Consider the following 16,117-nt stretch of genomic DNA (forward strand, 5'->3'; position numbering starts at 1 on the left):
TCCTCTAAGCTCTGCAAAACTGAGCTCTGAATTTACAGAAAACTGTGAACTATTAAGGAGCATAATTTGCATTGAAAGAGGGGCATATACATATGGGCAGGGGGAGGGAGAAGGGGAAGGGAATCGTTGGGGAGGGGGGCTTTTGGGAGGGAGAAATTGGGAAAGGTTTTACCATTGGCAATGTAAATGAAGAAGATCCTCAATAAAAAAAAGAAAGAAAGAAGAAAGATATAGTCACGTTAGATGGAATGGAATTGATTGACACTACAGTTCCATTTCTTTTACCAAAGTATTGCATGAAACAGGAAGTACTGGCCTAACATGACCAGGTAGTAAAACGGAAGTAAAAAATGTGGAGAAATTATAATTTTCTTGAGTTTTGTCTACTAATTTTATTTTTGTGAAAAAACAAACAATAATAAAAACATACAAAAATGCAAACACATACACACATATACAATGAGTAAGAGATAAAGACTGTGGAACTACTCCAAGGGTTGAGACCCCAGCCAGGATGTCCAAGCAAATAAACGGGTCTTACACTCTCCCTTGTGATTCACCTCTTGTTAACCTATAGCATGTGCAGAAATAATAAATCCTTATATATGTCTTAGGGTTACTAACTTGAATAGAAATGGCCCTCATTGGTGTCTTCTGGTTCATATCCCCATATAGTGATTCAGAATTAATGGCACCCCTCAGTGATTCTCTGTTTCACTCTAGACTCTGAACCAAACAAACTTAGGAAGGAAGGAAGTATTTCATTTCACAAGTCATTCCTGAGTTTTAAAGAATAGGGAATAAGAACTTAGGTGAAGGTTTAAAGCAGAAATAAAGAGGAACTCTTTTCTTCTGACTTGATCCATGGCTCAGCTTTATCTATTTTTCATTTCTTTCTTTTCTTTCTTTTCTTTTTTTCAGTATTTTATTTATTCACCACTCTCTCCTCTCCTCCCACTCCCACCCTTACATACCCCTTTCCCCCATTAACTCTTCTGCATTTCCAAAGAGAAGGGGAAACCCTCCATGGGTAAGAACAAAATAATCACAGGAGTGAAGCACTTGGAAGTGAGAGAGGAGGGAGGATGAAAAGAGGAAGCTGGATCAGGTGTGGGAGGAGTCTGGGAGATGTACAGAAGATCAGGAAATAGAACAGAAGTATATAGCAGTGGGAGATGGGGAACTGGGAGTAGCCACCAGAAAGTCCCAGATGCTAGGAAAGCAAGATGCTCCCAGGACCCAAAAGGTATGAAATTAGCTGAAATACACAACAAAGGGGAGAAATAACTTGTAGAGACCATATGGAGAAGTTAGGCACAGTCTCTGACTGAGGGATGGGGCCATCCACCCATCTCAAATACTTTAACACAGAATTGATGCTATCTTAAAGATATACAGGGACAATGAGTGAAGAAGAGACTGAAAGAAAGGCCATTCAGCGACTTCCCCACCTGAGAATTCATTGCAAATAGAGGCACCAAACTCAAACATTATTGCTGATGCCAAGAAATGCTAACAGATGGGAGCATGGTACTACAGTCTCCTGAGAGCCTCTGCCAGAGCCTGACCAGTACAGATGCTGATGCTCACAGCCAACCCTGGGACTGAGCTCTGAGACAGCAATGGAGGAGTTAGGGGAAGGCCTGAAGGAACTGAATTGATTTATAGCCACTTAGCAAGAATAACAATATAAACCAACCATATACCCCAGAGCTCCCAAGGGTTAAACTGCCAACCAAAAAGTACACATGGAGGGATCCATTGCTCCACCTGCATATGTAGCAGTAGATGGCCATATAGAAATGATGGGAAGGGAAGCCCTTGATCCTGAGATCAATTCCCCCACCATTGGGGAATGCAAGAATGTTGAGGCAGGTCTTAGTGTGAGTAGGGGAGCACCCTCATAGGAGTAAGGGAGAGAGGGCATAGAATAGGAGGTTTGCAAATGGGAAACCGGGAATGAAATAGCATTTGAAATGTAAATAAATTAAATATCCTATGAAATAAAATTTTAAAATAAAAAAAATCATAAAAACAATAATCTGACCTGGCACTTCTGATAACAGCACACACATCCTCTATCACTAAAGACAGACAAGGCAGTCCAGCTTGGGGAAAGAGATCCATGACCCATATGAAAACCAAGCTGTACATCTGTTAAAAAATATGTAGAGGTCCTAGGTGCAGCCCTTTCATGATCTTTCGGTGGTGGTTCAGTCTCTGTGAGCCCCCATTTGTCCAGGTCAGTTTTGTCTGTAGATATTTCTGTGTGGTCCTTGACTTCTTGGGCACCCTCAGATCTATTCCCCTTTTCACAAAACTCTCTGAGCCTTATCTAAAATTTGACTGTAGGGTTGGAATAGGAGGTTTGTAAAGGGGAAACTGGGAATGGAATAACATTTGAAATATAAATAAGTAAAATATCCAATAAAAATTAATATTTAAGAATGAAAAAATCATTAAAAACCATAACTAGACCTGGCACCTCCAATACAGCACACACATCCTCTACCACTAAAGTCAGATAATGCAGTCCTCCTTGGGGAAGCTTATCCAGGATAAGCAACAGAGAAGCAAAAGATTTCTCTCTGATTCTTAGGGTACCTATGTGAAAACATGCTGTACATCTGTTAAAAATGTGTAGAGGTCCAAGTTCCAGCCCTTGCATGACCTTTGGTTCATGTCTCAGTCTCTGTCAGCCTGCATATGTCCAGGTCAGTTGTCTCTGAAGCAATTCCTGTGCTGTCCTTGACTTCTCAGTCTCCCTCTGTCCTATTCCCCTCTCTTCCACAAGACTCTCTGAGCCTTGTCTAATACTTGACTGTGGGGTTTCTAAGATTTATGCTTGGCCACAGTCTGAATACATGAGAGAGAATCGTCAATCTTATCAGAGTTTGGATCTTTCCCAAGGAATCGTGCCAAGTTGGGGCAGTCATTGTTTGGCCATTCCTACTATCTCTGCTCTATCTTAATTCAAGTGTATCTTGTAGGCTGGACAAAATTTAAGACAAAGCAATTGTGGATAGGTTTGTGCCCATTAACTTCCACTGGAAGTCCCACTTGGTTGCAGGAGACAACCACTTCAGTCTCCATATCTCTAGCTTCCAGGAGTCTCAACAATGTTGAACCTATAAACACCAGGAGCTTCCTCCATCCCAGGTCTCAGGCTATTCCCAGAGAATCCCTTCTCTTGATTTCCTTTCTTCTCTCAGCACTTCACTACATACCATCTCCACCACACTTGATCCCCATCCCTATTCCCTTCTTCACCCACTTTCACACCTAGTTCACTCTATTCATATACCTATAATGCATATTTTATTTCCACTTATGAGTGAGATATAAGCATCTTGACTTGAGTCCTCTTTGTTATTCAATTTCTTTGAAGCTTTAGATTGCAACATAGATATCCTGTTCTTGAAGGCTATTATTGTTCACTTATAAGTGAATACATAGCATTGTCTCTTTCTGCATTAGGGTTCCCTCAATTGGGATGATATTGAATACTTCCAATCATTTCCCTGCAAGTTTTGTGGTGTTTTTGTTTTTAATGGCTTAATAGTATTCAATTGTTTAGATATTATTTTATTATTATTATTTTTATTATTGTTTATCTATTCTTCCGGACAGGGGCATCTAAGTTCTTTCTTTCTTTGTTTCTTTTTTCTTTCTTTCTTTCTTTTTTTTTTGCTATTACCAATAAAGCCATTATGAACATAGTGAAGTATGTTTCCTTGTGATGTGGTAGAGCATCTTTTAGGTAATGCTATATATTTTTACTCAATTTCTTGACCCTCTATACTCCTCTCCTGTCCCTCTACCTCCTCTCTCTCCCTCCCAAGATTTTCCTTCCCTCAACCTCCTGTGATTATTTTGTTCCCCCTTCTATATGGGATTGAAAGTTCTACATTTTGGTCATCCTTCTTCTTCAGTTCTATGTGGTCTGTAGGTTGAATTGTGGGTATTTGAGTTTTGGGGCTAATATCCACTTATCAGTGAATACATACCATGTGTTCTTTTTTTGTCTGGGTTACCTCATTCAGGTTGATATTTTCTAGTTTCATCTATTTGCCTGTGAATTTCATGAAGTCATTGTTTTTGATAGCTGAGTAGTACTCCACTGTGTAAATGTTCGATACTATCTGTATCCATTTCTTTCTTGACAGATATCTAAGTTCTTTAAAGTTTCTGGCTATTATAAATAAATCTGCTATAAGCATAGTGAAGAGTGTATCCTTGTTATATGTTGGAGTATGTTTTGGTGTATATACCCAGTAGTACTATAGCTGGGTCTTCAGGTAGACCTATTTCCAATTTTCTGAGGAACTTTCAGATTGATTTGCAAAGAGATTTACTAGCTTCGGCAACACATATTCAACATTGGAATGGTAAAGAAAAGATTAGCAGGGCCCCTTCACAAGGTAGGTCTATTTTCCCCCCATTTTTTATACATATTCTTTATTTAAATTTCAAATGTTATTCCCTTTCCTGCTTTCTCCCCCCCTCAGGAAACCTCTAACACATCCTCCCTTCCCCTGCTTCTATGAGGATGTTACTCCACCCAACCTACTGCCACCTACCCTCTCTCAATTTTCCTACTCTGGGGCATCTACAGAGCCTTCATAGGACCAAGGACCTCTCCTCCCATTGATGCCTGACAAGGCATTCCTCTGTTACAAATACAGCTGGAACCATGTGTACCCTTTGGTTGATGGCTTTGTCCCTGCGAACTCTAGGTGTTTGTTGGTTGATATTTTTGTTCTTCCTATGAGATTGGAAACCCCTTTAGCTCCTTTAGTCCTTTCACTAATTCTACTATTGTGGACCCCACACTCAGCCCATTGTGTGGCTGCTAACCTCTGCCTTTGTATTTGTGAGGCTATGGCATGGCCTCTCAAGAGACAGCCATATCAGGTTCCTTTCAGCAAGCATTTCTAGGCATCCACAATAGTGTATGGGTTTGATAACTCTTTATAGGATGTATCCAAGGTAGGAGAGTCTCTGGATGGCCTTTCCTTCTGTCTCTGCTCTATACTTAACTTTATCTCCAAAATTTCTCCTTTGAGTGTTTTGTTCCCTTTCTAAGAAAAACCAAAGCACCCCCACTTTGGTCTTCCTTCTTCATGAACTTCATATAGTCTATGAGTAATATCTTGTTTATTCTGTGTTTTTGGGCTAATATCCACTTATCAGTGAGTGCATACCCTGTGTGTTCCTTGTGATTGGGCTAGCTCATTCAGGATGACACTTTCTAGTTCCATCCATTTACCTAAGAAATCCATGAATTCATTGTTTTTAATAGCAGTGTAGTACTCCATTGCATAAATGTACCACATTTCCTGTATACATTCCTCGGTTGAAAAACATCTGGGTTCTTTCCAGCTTCTGGCTATTATAAATGAGGCTGGTAGGAACATAGTGGAGCAGGTGTCTTTATTACATTTAGAAGGGTCTTCTGTATATACGCCCAGCTGTGGTATAGCTGGGTCCTCAGGTTGCAATATTTCTAATTTTCTGAGGAACTGCCATTCTGATTTCCGGAGTGGTTGTACAAGCCTAAAATCCCACCAGCAATGGAGGAGTGTCCCTCTTTCTCCATATTCTCACCAGCATCTGCTGTCACCTGAGTTTTTTATCTTAGCCATTCTGACTGGTGTGAGGTGGAATCTAAGAGTTTCTTTTTTATTTGAATTTCCCTGATAACTAAGAATGGTGAACATTTTTTAGATGCTTCTCAACCATTTGAGTTTCCTCAGTTGAGAATTCTCTGATTAGCTCTGTACTCCATTTTTAATATGGTTATTTGATTCTCTAGGGTCTATTTTCTTGAGTTCTTTGTAAGTATTGGCTTTTAGCCCTCTATCAAATATAAGACAGGTAAAGATCATTTCCCAATCTGTTGGTTGCTGTTTTGTCCTCAGGAGGCAGAGGCAAATGAATCTGAATCCTACAGAAAGACTTCCAATACGGCTAGGATAGCACTTAGAAAAGCTGTCTCAGAACACACACGCACACACACACACACACACACACACACACACAAACAAACAAACATTCATGACAAAAGGACATTAAAATGACACCGTCACTGAATGCACCTGAATCTGAACATACTGGAAATACCGAGAGTGGCATCATCCAGTCAGTGGATAGGTGCACAAACCTAGATTAGAAGAAGCTAATGTATCAATACTAACTCTCCTGAGTTTAATCACTTGGGCATAGTTGTATTATAAAGTGTTAGTCCTGGAAAATACAGAGGAACATTTGAACCTCAATTTTGTTTGGATCGTTTAGTTCTATGACATATGTGCTTGTTATATTCATTTTTCAGCATTCATGCCTTAGATTCATAATTGCCAGTATCACAGTATAAGCCACTACATTAGCAAATTTGAAATATTACCATCCTTTCTATAAGACTTGAACTTATCATACAGGGATTAAAGTGGGTATATAGTACAACTGATAACTTGTGTAAAAAATACTCTGCATTTCCTTGAACTATCCTTGCAACTGTTCATCAAACTTGATATTATATTTTATTGACAAATAAAATGTTTATAACAATGAGAAAAATTTCTACATAAAGGAAAAACCAAAGAAAACAAAATGGTAATCAACTAATTTGAGAAATCAAAATCTGCCACATTTCATCTCTTAATTGTGCTTTCAATTAAGGAAATGTATCCTATCAATAATGGAAACTCAGGCTGTTCATTAGGGTTATTTATGTAGTTCTACAGGAGTTTAACAAAACAGAAAGAACAGAATCCTTGACGCTTTGGGGCAAAGGTTGTGCATGCACCAGAGGAGATGTGATCTGTCTCCAACAAGAAGGAAGTTGGCCTCCCTTCTGTCAAGTCAGATTCCAGAGAACATTTTCAATGCTCTTGCAGCTTTGACTTTATGTTTGCACAGCAGACTATGTTCTGTAATCAAAATAGTTGTTTGTTAGGAGTCAAAAATTATTACAGGCACCAAGTAAGGATCGACACAATTCATTTTTACCTTTTGCTCTTGGTGGAGAGTTATACAGGGAATTTATCCATTCTCTTTCCACAAACACAGGGGTAGGAATTTCGACAGTTACTATTTTCTAGTCTTGCTTTAGATAAAAATACACATCCTTCAGGCTTAAAATTGATTTTCCTGATTTTCAAAGAAATGAAGAACAAAAAGAAGAGTAAGCAAATGTTTAATTTTGAAATTTGACTGAAATAATGCATGATTGCAAGCTGGTACACCCACTCTGGAAATCAGTTTGGCTGTTCCTCAGAAAACTGGACATAATACTACTGGAGGACCCTACTATACCACTCCTGGGCATATACCCAGAGGATTCTCCAGCCTATAATAAGGACACATGCTTCACAATGTTTACAGTACACTTTTTTTTATAATAGCCAGAAGCTGGAAATAACCCAGATGTCCCTCAACATGGGAATGGATATAGAAAATGTGGTATACTTACACAACGGAATACAAATCAACTATTAAAAACAATGAATTCATGAAATTCTTAGGCAAATGGGTAGAACTGGAAAATATGATCCTGAGTGAGGTAACCCAATCACAGAAGAGCACACATAGTATGTACTCACTAATAAGTGGATATTAGCTCAGAAACTAGTAATACCCAACATACAATTCACAGCTCAAATGAAGCTCAAGAAGAAGTATGGATACTCTGGTCCTTCTTAGAAGGTAGAACGAAATACCCACAAAAGGAGATACAGAGACAAAGTGTGGAGTAGAGTTTGAGGGAAAGACCATACAGAGACTGCCTCACCTAGGGATCTATCCCATATACAGTTATAAATCCGAGACACAATTGTGGATGCCCCCAAGTGCTTGCTGACTGGAACCTGATATAGCTGTCAACTGTGAGTCTCTGCTAATGAATGACAAATACAAAGGGTAAAACTCTCAGACAACCATTGAACTGATCACAGGGTCTCCAATGGAGGAGCTAGAGAAGGGACCCAAGGAGCTGAAGCAGTTTGCAGGGCCATAGGGGGAACAACAATATGAGCCACCCAGTACCCCCAGAGATCCCAGGGACTAAACTATGAACCAAAGAGTACACATGGAGTTACTCATGGCTCCAGACACATAGGCAGCAGAGGATGACCTTGTGGATGCCTTGAGGATGCTCCTCAAAGAGAGAAGTGGCCCTTTATCCTGGGAAGACTCAATGTTGCTGCAATGTAGGGGAATACCAGGACAGGGAAGTGGAATTGGGTTGATTGTGCAACAGGTGGAGGGGAGATGGGTTATAGGATTTTCAAGGCAGGATCCAGGAAAGGGAAGAACATTAGAAAGGTAAATAAAGAGGATATCTAATAAAAAATTTAAAAAAATTTTATATTGGCCAAAATATACAGAATAAAGAACTCTTTATCTAAAGTTTGTCACCAAAATGTTTTCTTTTCTCTAGGCTCATTAGAAAGAACTACTATGTTCATAGCAGCCCTATTTATAATTGCCAGATGCTGGAAAGAACCCAGGTATCCCTCAACAGAAGAGTGGATGCAAAAAATGTGGTATATCTACACAATGGCGTACTATTCAGCCATTAGAAACAATGAATTCATGAAATTCTTAGGCAAATGGATGGAGCTAGAGAACATCATACTAAGTGAGGTAACCCAGACTCAAAAGGTGAATCATGGTATGCACTCACTAATAAGTGGTTATTAACCTAGAAAACTGGAATACCCAAAACATAATCCACACATCAAAAGAGGTACAAGAAGAAAGGAGGAGTGGCCCCTGGTTCTGGAAAGACTCAGTGAAAGAGTATTCGTCAAAACCAGAACGGGGAAGTGGGAAGGGGTGGGTGGGAGGACAGGGAAAGAGAAGGGGGCTTAAGAGACTTTCGGGGAGTGGGGGGGGCTAGAAAAGGGGAAATCACTTGAAATGTAAATAAATTATATCGAACTGGTCTCCTGAAAACACCAAAACTCTACAACTCATTACATACTCACAAATTTTGAAAAGCAGGTAAATCTGATTTTGAACTTTTCCTAAGAACTATTTTACCTCAAACTGCTGTCACATTTATATTTTGTCAATAAAAATACTAGGACAATAGTAGAACAGATGTATGTGGCACACAGAACAAGGTGTTTTGTGTGTTTAGGAGAAAGAGATTTGAAATATAGTCCCAGATGAGGGCTTGTAACTAATGTTATGGAGTGTTTCCCATTCTTCCTTCCCACCCCATAGCTAAAGAGTCTTCACAGAAACATGGTAATCTACTGAATTCCTTGTATGCAACAGAACTCTGATTTCAGCAGGATGTTATAATAGAGGCCACAGCTACACTTTGTTTTTTAAAAAAATGCAGCAGCCAAGCAGTGGTGGCACACACCATTAATCCCAGAACTTGGCAGGCAGAGGCAGACAGATTTCTAAGTTTGAGTCCAGCCTGGTTTACATGTGAGATCCATGACAGCCAGGGCTACACAGAGAAAACCTGTCTTGAAAAACAACCAAAAAATTGCAACTAAATAAAACAGTAAATTTGAACACAGAGCAAATTACCACCAAAGCAGGAGAACTGTGCATTTTCTGCCAGCTGGGTTACATTGCAAAATACGAAATGAAAATGGAATTATATAATAAGTGACAATTAATAAAGATCCTCTTGTATAAATCAACAGAAAGGAGATTTACTCTCAGGTTGAGGTATTAGCTGGAGCTGGAACAAACCTCAGATGGTCAGCGAAGTACTATTGCTAGTTTTTTCCCCTAATAGATGAAGCTGACTAAATAATGCACTGAAAATGAAAATCCACAATAATAAATCCAGCTAGGCCTAGTGGGACACAATCCATCATCCCAGTTTTGAGAAGATGAAGATGGTGGATAACAGTTCAGGGATAAAATTCAATATGTAGGAATTTGAGGCTAGTCTGGCTTCATGAAAATATGTCAAAGGAGAGAAAGAGAATTAAATCCTCTTAAACCACATGGGACCTAGGATGACTCTTTAGGAAAATAAAACACTCTGTGAATTTTGGATTTAGGATGAGGAGAAATGGAATATTCAATTTACTAAATTTAGGAATGTTAAAAGAAGGAAGATAAATTAAACCAAGTAGCTTGTAGGGCAAAGACAGAACAAGTAATGTACATTAAGATTAACTAAGTGTTTTAGTCACCCATGAGATATGTATATCAAACATGAGCAAAAAAGAGGTTCCTAGGAGACACCAGCTATTCACAAAAGATAAATAACATAAAGAAATAACATGTATGGTCACAAAGTGACTTGCATATAAGTGGAAACTACAGCTTTTCTAATTGTAAAAAAATCATAATTGTCAAAATTTAGAAATGCACTTTATGTTCACATGTCAATGCAGAAGGAGGGAGCTTGCACAGGTGAGAACAGCCCTGCAGATCAGAGTGTCCAGTCCCAAGGCCTTTGGCAAGAGCCTTCTGGTTTCCACCTCCAGATCAGGAACAGCCTCAGCCACAGTGTGCCATCTCCAAGTGGTGCAGGAAGCCAGCTATACACCCAGCAGCCAGCGAGGAGTAGACAGCCAGAACAGCCTGCATCCAAAGCTGATCACGGCCACAGAGCTGCATACCCAAATACAGCTACAAGATTCTCATAAAACTTGCTTGCAAAATGGTGCTTGAAAATAGATACATATTTGTTAAAATTGATATTTCTCATGTACTCCACTGGTGCATTTACATGCAGACCCCAACGTCAAGACTTGAATTTTTAAATTTAATTGTCAAACAAACAATGAGACACACTGCTTCAGAACCAAAGGACATTATAAATGAATGCACTGTATGATCCTGACTCTGAAGAAATATCAACAGTGACATGGTCCAGAAAACTGACAATTATGAATATGTGTTAGGAATTAAAACATATTGATAGGTCCATTCTGAATTTCTTGAGATTTAGAATGATGCTATAAAAGAAATTGCTTTTCCAGGGAATATATTTCTGTTCTGGACAGCTTATTATCATCATTATTATCAGGCTTCCTAAGACAGAATCATACTCTGTAGTGCACACATACTATATCTATGAGATTTCAGCTTTCATCAAATGGATCCAAGAGAGATAGAGAGTGAATGAGGACATGTGGAGATTGTGGAAGTTTGTATGAGTTTCCTGAACCAGTCAGGCAACGATTCATCAATTCTAAACATTTATTCAGCAAAGATAAATGCCTTCTAAAGACATAAATTCTCCTATGTGCCAAAAGTAACAAAAGTTAACCAACCAACTAACAAATAGAAACACACAACTACATCCTAGTTCTTAACTGAGCTGTCAGAAAAGTGGGATTTTGAAATGGTTGATCCTTGTGATGACAAAGTGTGTACTATTTATCAGGATTGTGTATTTGTTTCTGTGTCATTTGGGAAATAAAGAGAGATACATCAGGGCATGGAGCATTGCATCCACTCTACAGACAAAGCTGTTCTGTGTACCAGGAAGAAAGAGGTCTTCTGCTGTGTTAAGACAGATTTCAGAAGAGCATTTCTTCCCTTGCCACACTCATCACCCTATTTGCATAGTGGACTGAGACCTGTGGTTAAAACATTTGGTCACTAAGTAGTAATAAATCAACACAGGAAATGAACAAATATGAAAAAATGTTCTGCTTTACATTCCTTAACATGTCACACTGAATCAGGGCATTTTTTACTCTCTTTTCACAGACACAGATGTGTGTTTTGCCATAGTCATCAGTATATATGTGAAACTGAAAAATGTACTTCCTATGCCTTATGCAGTGATTCCATTACTGTGAAATCATTATAAAAATAATAATGGGCCATTATATAAGCTTGAAGCATCTATTGATTTAGGACAGTGGTTTAAAAGAAGCTTTATTAACCAAAATGAACAGAATAGGGAGTTAATCATAAGTGTATCAATAAATTTGTTAATTTCCTCAGCACTCAGGAAAAAAAGGTCTTGTACCAGTAACATGGCCCACCATACCTGACAACTTGATTTCAGACTTCAGACCCCACAAAGTAGGAAAGGGATTACTCCATAATTGCCCTCTAGGTATACACATGTGGTGAAATGCACATGCACATGTATGTACATGAAACAAAACATAAATGAAATAAAAATGAAAAATAAAATGTACTTTTGATCACAACACAACTCTTCACATGCTCTGCACTGTTAAATTTTCATTAGAATGTTAACTTAGTTTTCCCATATTCCAGAGAGATAATTTTATATTAAAGTTGATTTCCTCTGATACTCTTTCCAAAAACAAGGGGAAAAAAGGAAAATGTGATACATGGCACACAGGACAACATGTTGCATAGCTCTTTTTTCAAGAGGAAAGGGTATGTTTGCAATTCAGTCACAGAAGAGGGGTGGGATTGTGATTGTCCTTCTTACTCCCCTGTTGCCAGAGACAATATGACTTCACTGAAACATGATGATTCACTGAATCCGTTGAATGCAACAACTGCAATCTCTGCAAGATGGTGCAGTAAGTGCCACAAGCATAGACTTTGGAAATGTTAATTGAAAATATAGACTAAAAAATAAGGCACTAGGAAAGGCAGGCCAAGCTTCTAACATCACCTTTTGGGAGGATAAATTAGGAGGATTATAACCAAGTCAGACTAGGCATACATATGTATATGTATATAAACATGTTCTTATATTTATGAATAACCAACAATTATATAAACTTACAAGAGTAGAAAATGTCACATGAGTGTCTGAGAGACTCAGGCTCAATGAGTCTACCATCATCATTCAGTCATTTTACACAATCACAAGTTGTTGACTTGTTTGCACCATGTGCATCTTAAGCCACTTTCTGTCAGTTCCTTGAACATCACCACTTTGTAACACTACTACTCAGAGACTTCATTATGAAAATTGTCTTTATCCATGAGCTCACAGAAAATGAGGAAAGCCATGTGAAAGTAGAGAAAGGCCTTTGCACACAATCCTCCCAATCCCACACAAGTGTTAGAGTCTGCAGGATTCTGGAAACTCACAGTTTAGATGGGCCATTGTCAATCCATGTCCAGTTCTTTATTTTATTATCATATGACAATCCAACCCAGTAACTGTTTGGAATAACCAGGAGCTGAAGAAACTTCTGTAAAGGAAACAACACACCTTATGATGAGATTGTGTCTGTATGATGAGAGAAGAACAAGCAGGAAAGTGCCCAGAATTCCTGTGTCATTTTCTGATGTCATGTCTTCTTAACATTCAGTCCCACCATGTTCATTATCTAAAGGACTTCCTAGTAGTAGAACATTTATATCAAAACCGATGTGAGTTCAATACATTATATTCAATAAAAATACTTCAGGTGTCCAGACACAATGGGTTCATGACATGATTCATGACTGTGTTTATTAGACCAAGTCTCACTATGCAACCAAGGCTTTCCTTGAACTCACAATCTTCCTGCATAAGGCAGAAAATTTTTTTAGATTTAGCTTTCTCTTTGACAGATATATCAATTTCATCTATTGCATCCTCTTGCCTGATCTAAGAAGAATTCTCAACAAAGGAATCACGAATGACCAAGAAGGACATAAGTGCTCAAAGTACTTATCCATCAAAGTAATAAAAATCAGAACAACTGAGACATCCCATCTTTTAACAATAACTTGAGATCTCAAAGACTAAAACACCAAACAAAAAACATACAAGGGTCTGGACCTATGCTTCCCTGCACATGTGAAACTTGGTCCTCACAAGTTTCCTGTGCAACAGGTGTGGGCACTAACCCAAAATCTGTTGGCAGGACATGGGTTATGTTTTTCTACCTGGGCAGCCTTGTCTGGACTCAGTGAAAGAGGATGCACCTAGCCTCATGGAGAATTGATGTGCCAGAGTGGAGAAGAACTAGGAAGCTCCCACCCTCTCATGTATTCATGTAGGATATGAGTATGGATTGTGGGAGGGAGCAATCAAGGGAGAGGATGTGGGTAGGATGTAAAATTGAATAATAATAATAATAATAATAATAATAACTTGAAAAGAGTGGTTATGTTTATTGTATCAAATGGAAAATCACACCATTATTAAACATTAAAAGCCCTTTTATGTTTGAATGTGTATAAAATTGATGTATAAATATAGCACTGTGATGTAATCAATAAAAGTTTCAAAGTGATCCTGCATTTATTTCTCCAGAAAAGTATAGTATTCATATTTGAAGAGATTTCACAAATAACAATTTCAACATGAAATATCAGAATCATAAATATTCTGATTATTTTTAAATACCATTTCTAAACATGGACTTCTTTTTTACAAAACATAAGAATACTATGCAGTATTGGCAGTTTCATCAGGGAAAGACATGGTTTCTGGGGACTCTCTTGTAGAAACCTGAGAAATGGTGGAAACTGAAAGATACTAGTGTCTGTAGTGTCAAGTCTCCTCTTAACAGAATTGTTTCCTACAGCTTTTTCATATTATAGGAAAAGCATATACAAATAAAGGAAAAAACAGGATTCAGTGTCTCATTATTCATGGTTAAAGACAGAGTCTAAGGGAATAAAGGGGCAAGTAAAACTCTACAGTACCAGTTCGTCTTCATCATCTATCGTCAGAAGGGATAGGCTATAATTCACACACATCTGTTTACATCCACTCCATGTTTTTCCATCAATGATGAAGTAATAACATTTTATGCCATAGCAAAACCAGTGTATTACACTTCCTCTGCCTACAACAGAGAAGGTAAATGGTTCAACTTATTTTCCTGTATTCTGTTACCAGAACAATGTACTTATTAAGACCCTGTAAAAGAAAAAAAATCTCACAGGTCTCAGAATTTGAGATTCTATAATGCCCAGATATCCCTGTTCACCCACGATCTATGCAACATTGTTAATAACAGTAGAGATACAAGACAACATTTTATGTGTCAATCATGGATGAATGAGTAGAGAAAATGTAGCCCATATACATAAGTGTACTTAAATGGAAATGGATCAGCCCAGCATGGTGGCTTATGCTCATAACTGAGCACTCTAAAGAGGGAGGTAGTAGAGTCACCACCAGTTTTAGGCAGGTCTAGGCTAAGTAGTGAATTCCAGTCCAGCCTTGGGTATAGAGTGAATTACAAGTCACCCTGAGCCGGAAAGTGACATCATGCCTCACACTGACACCAAAAACTGAGATGCTGATGTATGTGGTGGTTATGGATGAACTTGAGTATGGTGTGCAAAGTGAAACACACAAAGTCTAGACTTTGTGATTATGATTATGAAACTTTGTGATTCCAGGCAGATCAGATTTCTAAAAAAGCCGAGCTCTATGAAGCAGAGGCTTCTGAGATACCAGGGAATGGAGAAGGGGCAATGAACACTTGCTACTAGGAAGCAGCTAAACTGATGTCAGAATTCTGGGTCAACGTTGTCTCAGCACTGGTCAACACATTACTGTGCACTTACTATTGTGCCATGGTCTGTGTTACATGCGTTTAAGTTAAGAGAAAAAAGAAACACATGAGGAAGGTTTTGATGTTGATGGTCTGTTGTTTGATTATGAAGATGCCTTAAGTGTTGTGATCTCATACCCAAATGTTTCAAGTTGAATACATTAAAATGTTCATAGTTTGTATAGCAAAATCACATCAATATGAATATTTCTTTAATGAGCTGTGGGGAATGAAAATGCCCTATCAACAAAGTTTATCTCCAGCCTTCATTTTTCTCTGAAGAGTTATCAATGTGTAGCTCAGCCTTCCTGGAATTTTCTAGGATGTCCATATATTCATGAAAGTTATACTTCCCCACCCACAACCTCGTAATCTTGGGGATTACCCTTTACAGATAATTAAATTATTTTTAAGTAATGACATAAAACCATTTATATGGGTCTGGTATACTTCAAAGGTAGTTTTGAAGTTTTTGTTTCCTGTCACAAATTATATAATATAGTACTATTGAATATATTAATCCTGATATAATGAGAATCATTACATCCTACTATCAAAGAGTTGTGAGATTCTATGCAGGAGTTCTTTATTATCTCCAAATCCTGAAAAAAATGGGTAATGGTGATTGATAAACTGTGTCAGTAAAAGAGGACAAGTCACACTGAACAGTAAGAAAGGTTCCTGTGACA

General features: G+C 38.3%; 1 protein-coding gene across 27 annotated transcripts in view; it reads right to left on the minus strand.

Moving 5' to 3' along the window:
* The window catches only part of LOC127679301 (killer cell lectin-like receptor 5), a 403,713-nt gene that overhangs the window by 346,430 nt on the left and 41,166 nt on the right, over window positions 1-16,117 (minus strand). For 2 of the 27 annotated variants that reach the window (XM_052175065.1, XM_052175063.1), the window contains exons 5-6: window positions 14,569-14,711; window positions 13,018-13,121 (exon numbers count right to left, since the gene is read on the minus strand). The exons of 21 other annotated variants lie outside the window; for them this stretch is intronic. In XM_052175065.1, the coding sequence (XP_052031025.1) occupies window positions 13,018-13,121; window positions 14,569-14,711 (247 nt within the window). Of the gene's footprint in view, window positions 1-6,698; window positions 6,933-7,011; window positions 7,153-13,017; window positions 13,122-14,568; window positions 14,712-16,117 lie in introns of those variants that run through there. 4 more of the 27 variants (XM_052175057.1, XM_052175056.1, XM_052175053.1 and 1 more) reach the window with 3 other exon arrangements.

The sequence above is a fragment of the Apodemus sylvaticus genome, chromosome 2 (genome assembly GCF_947179515.1).
Source record: "Apodemus sylvaticus chromosome 2, mApoSyl1.1, whole genome shotgun sequence".
Classification (NCBI taxonomy): Eukaryota; Metazoa; Chordata; class Mammalia; order Rodentia; family Muridae; genus Apodemus; species Apodemus sylvaticus.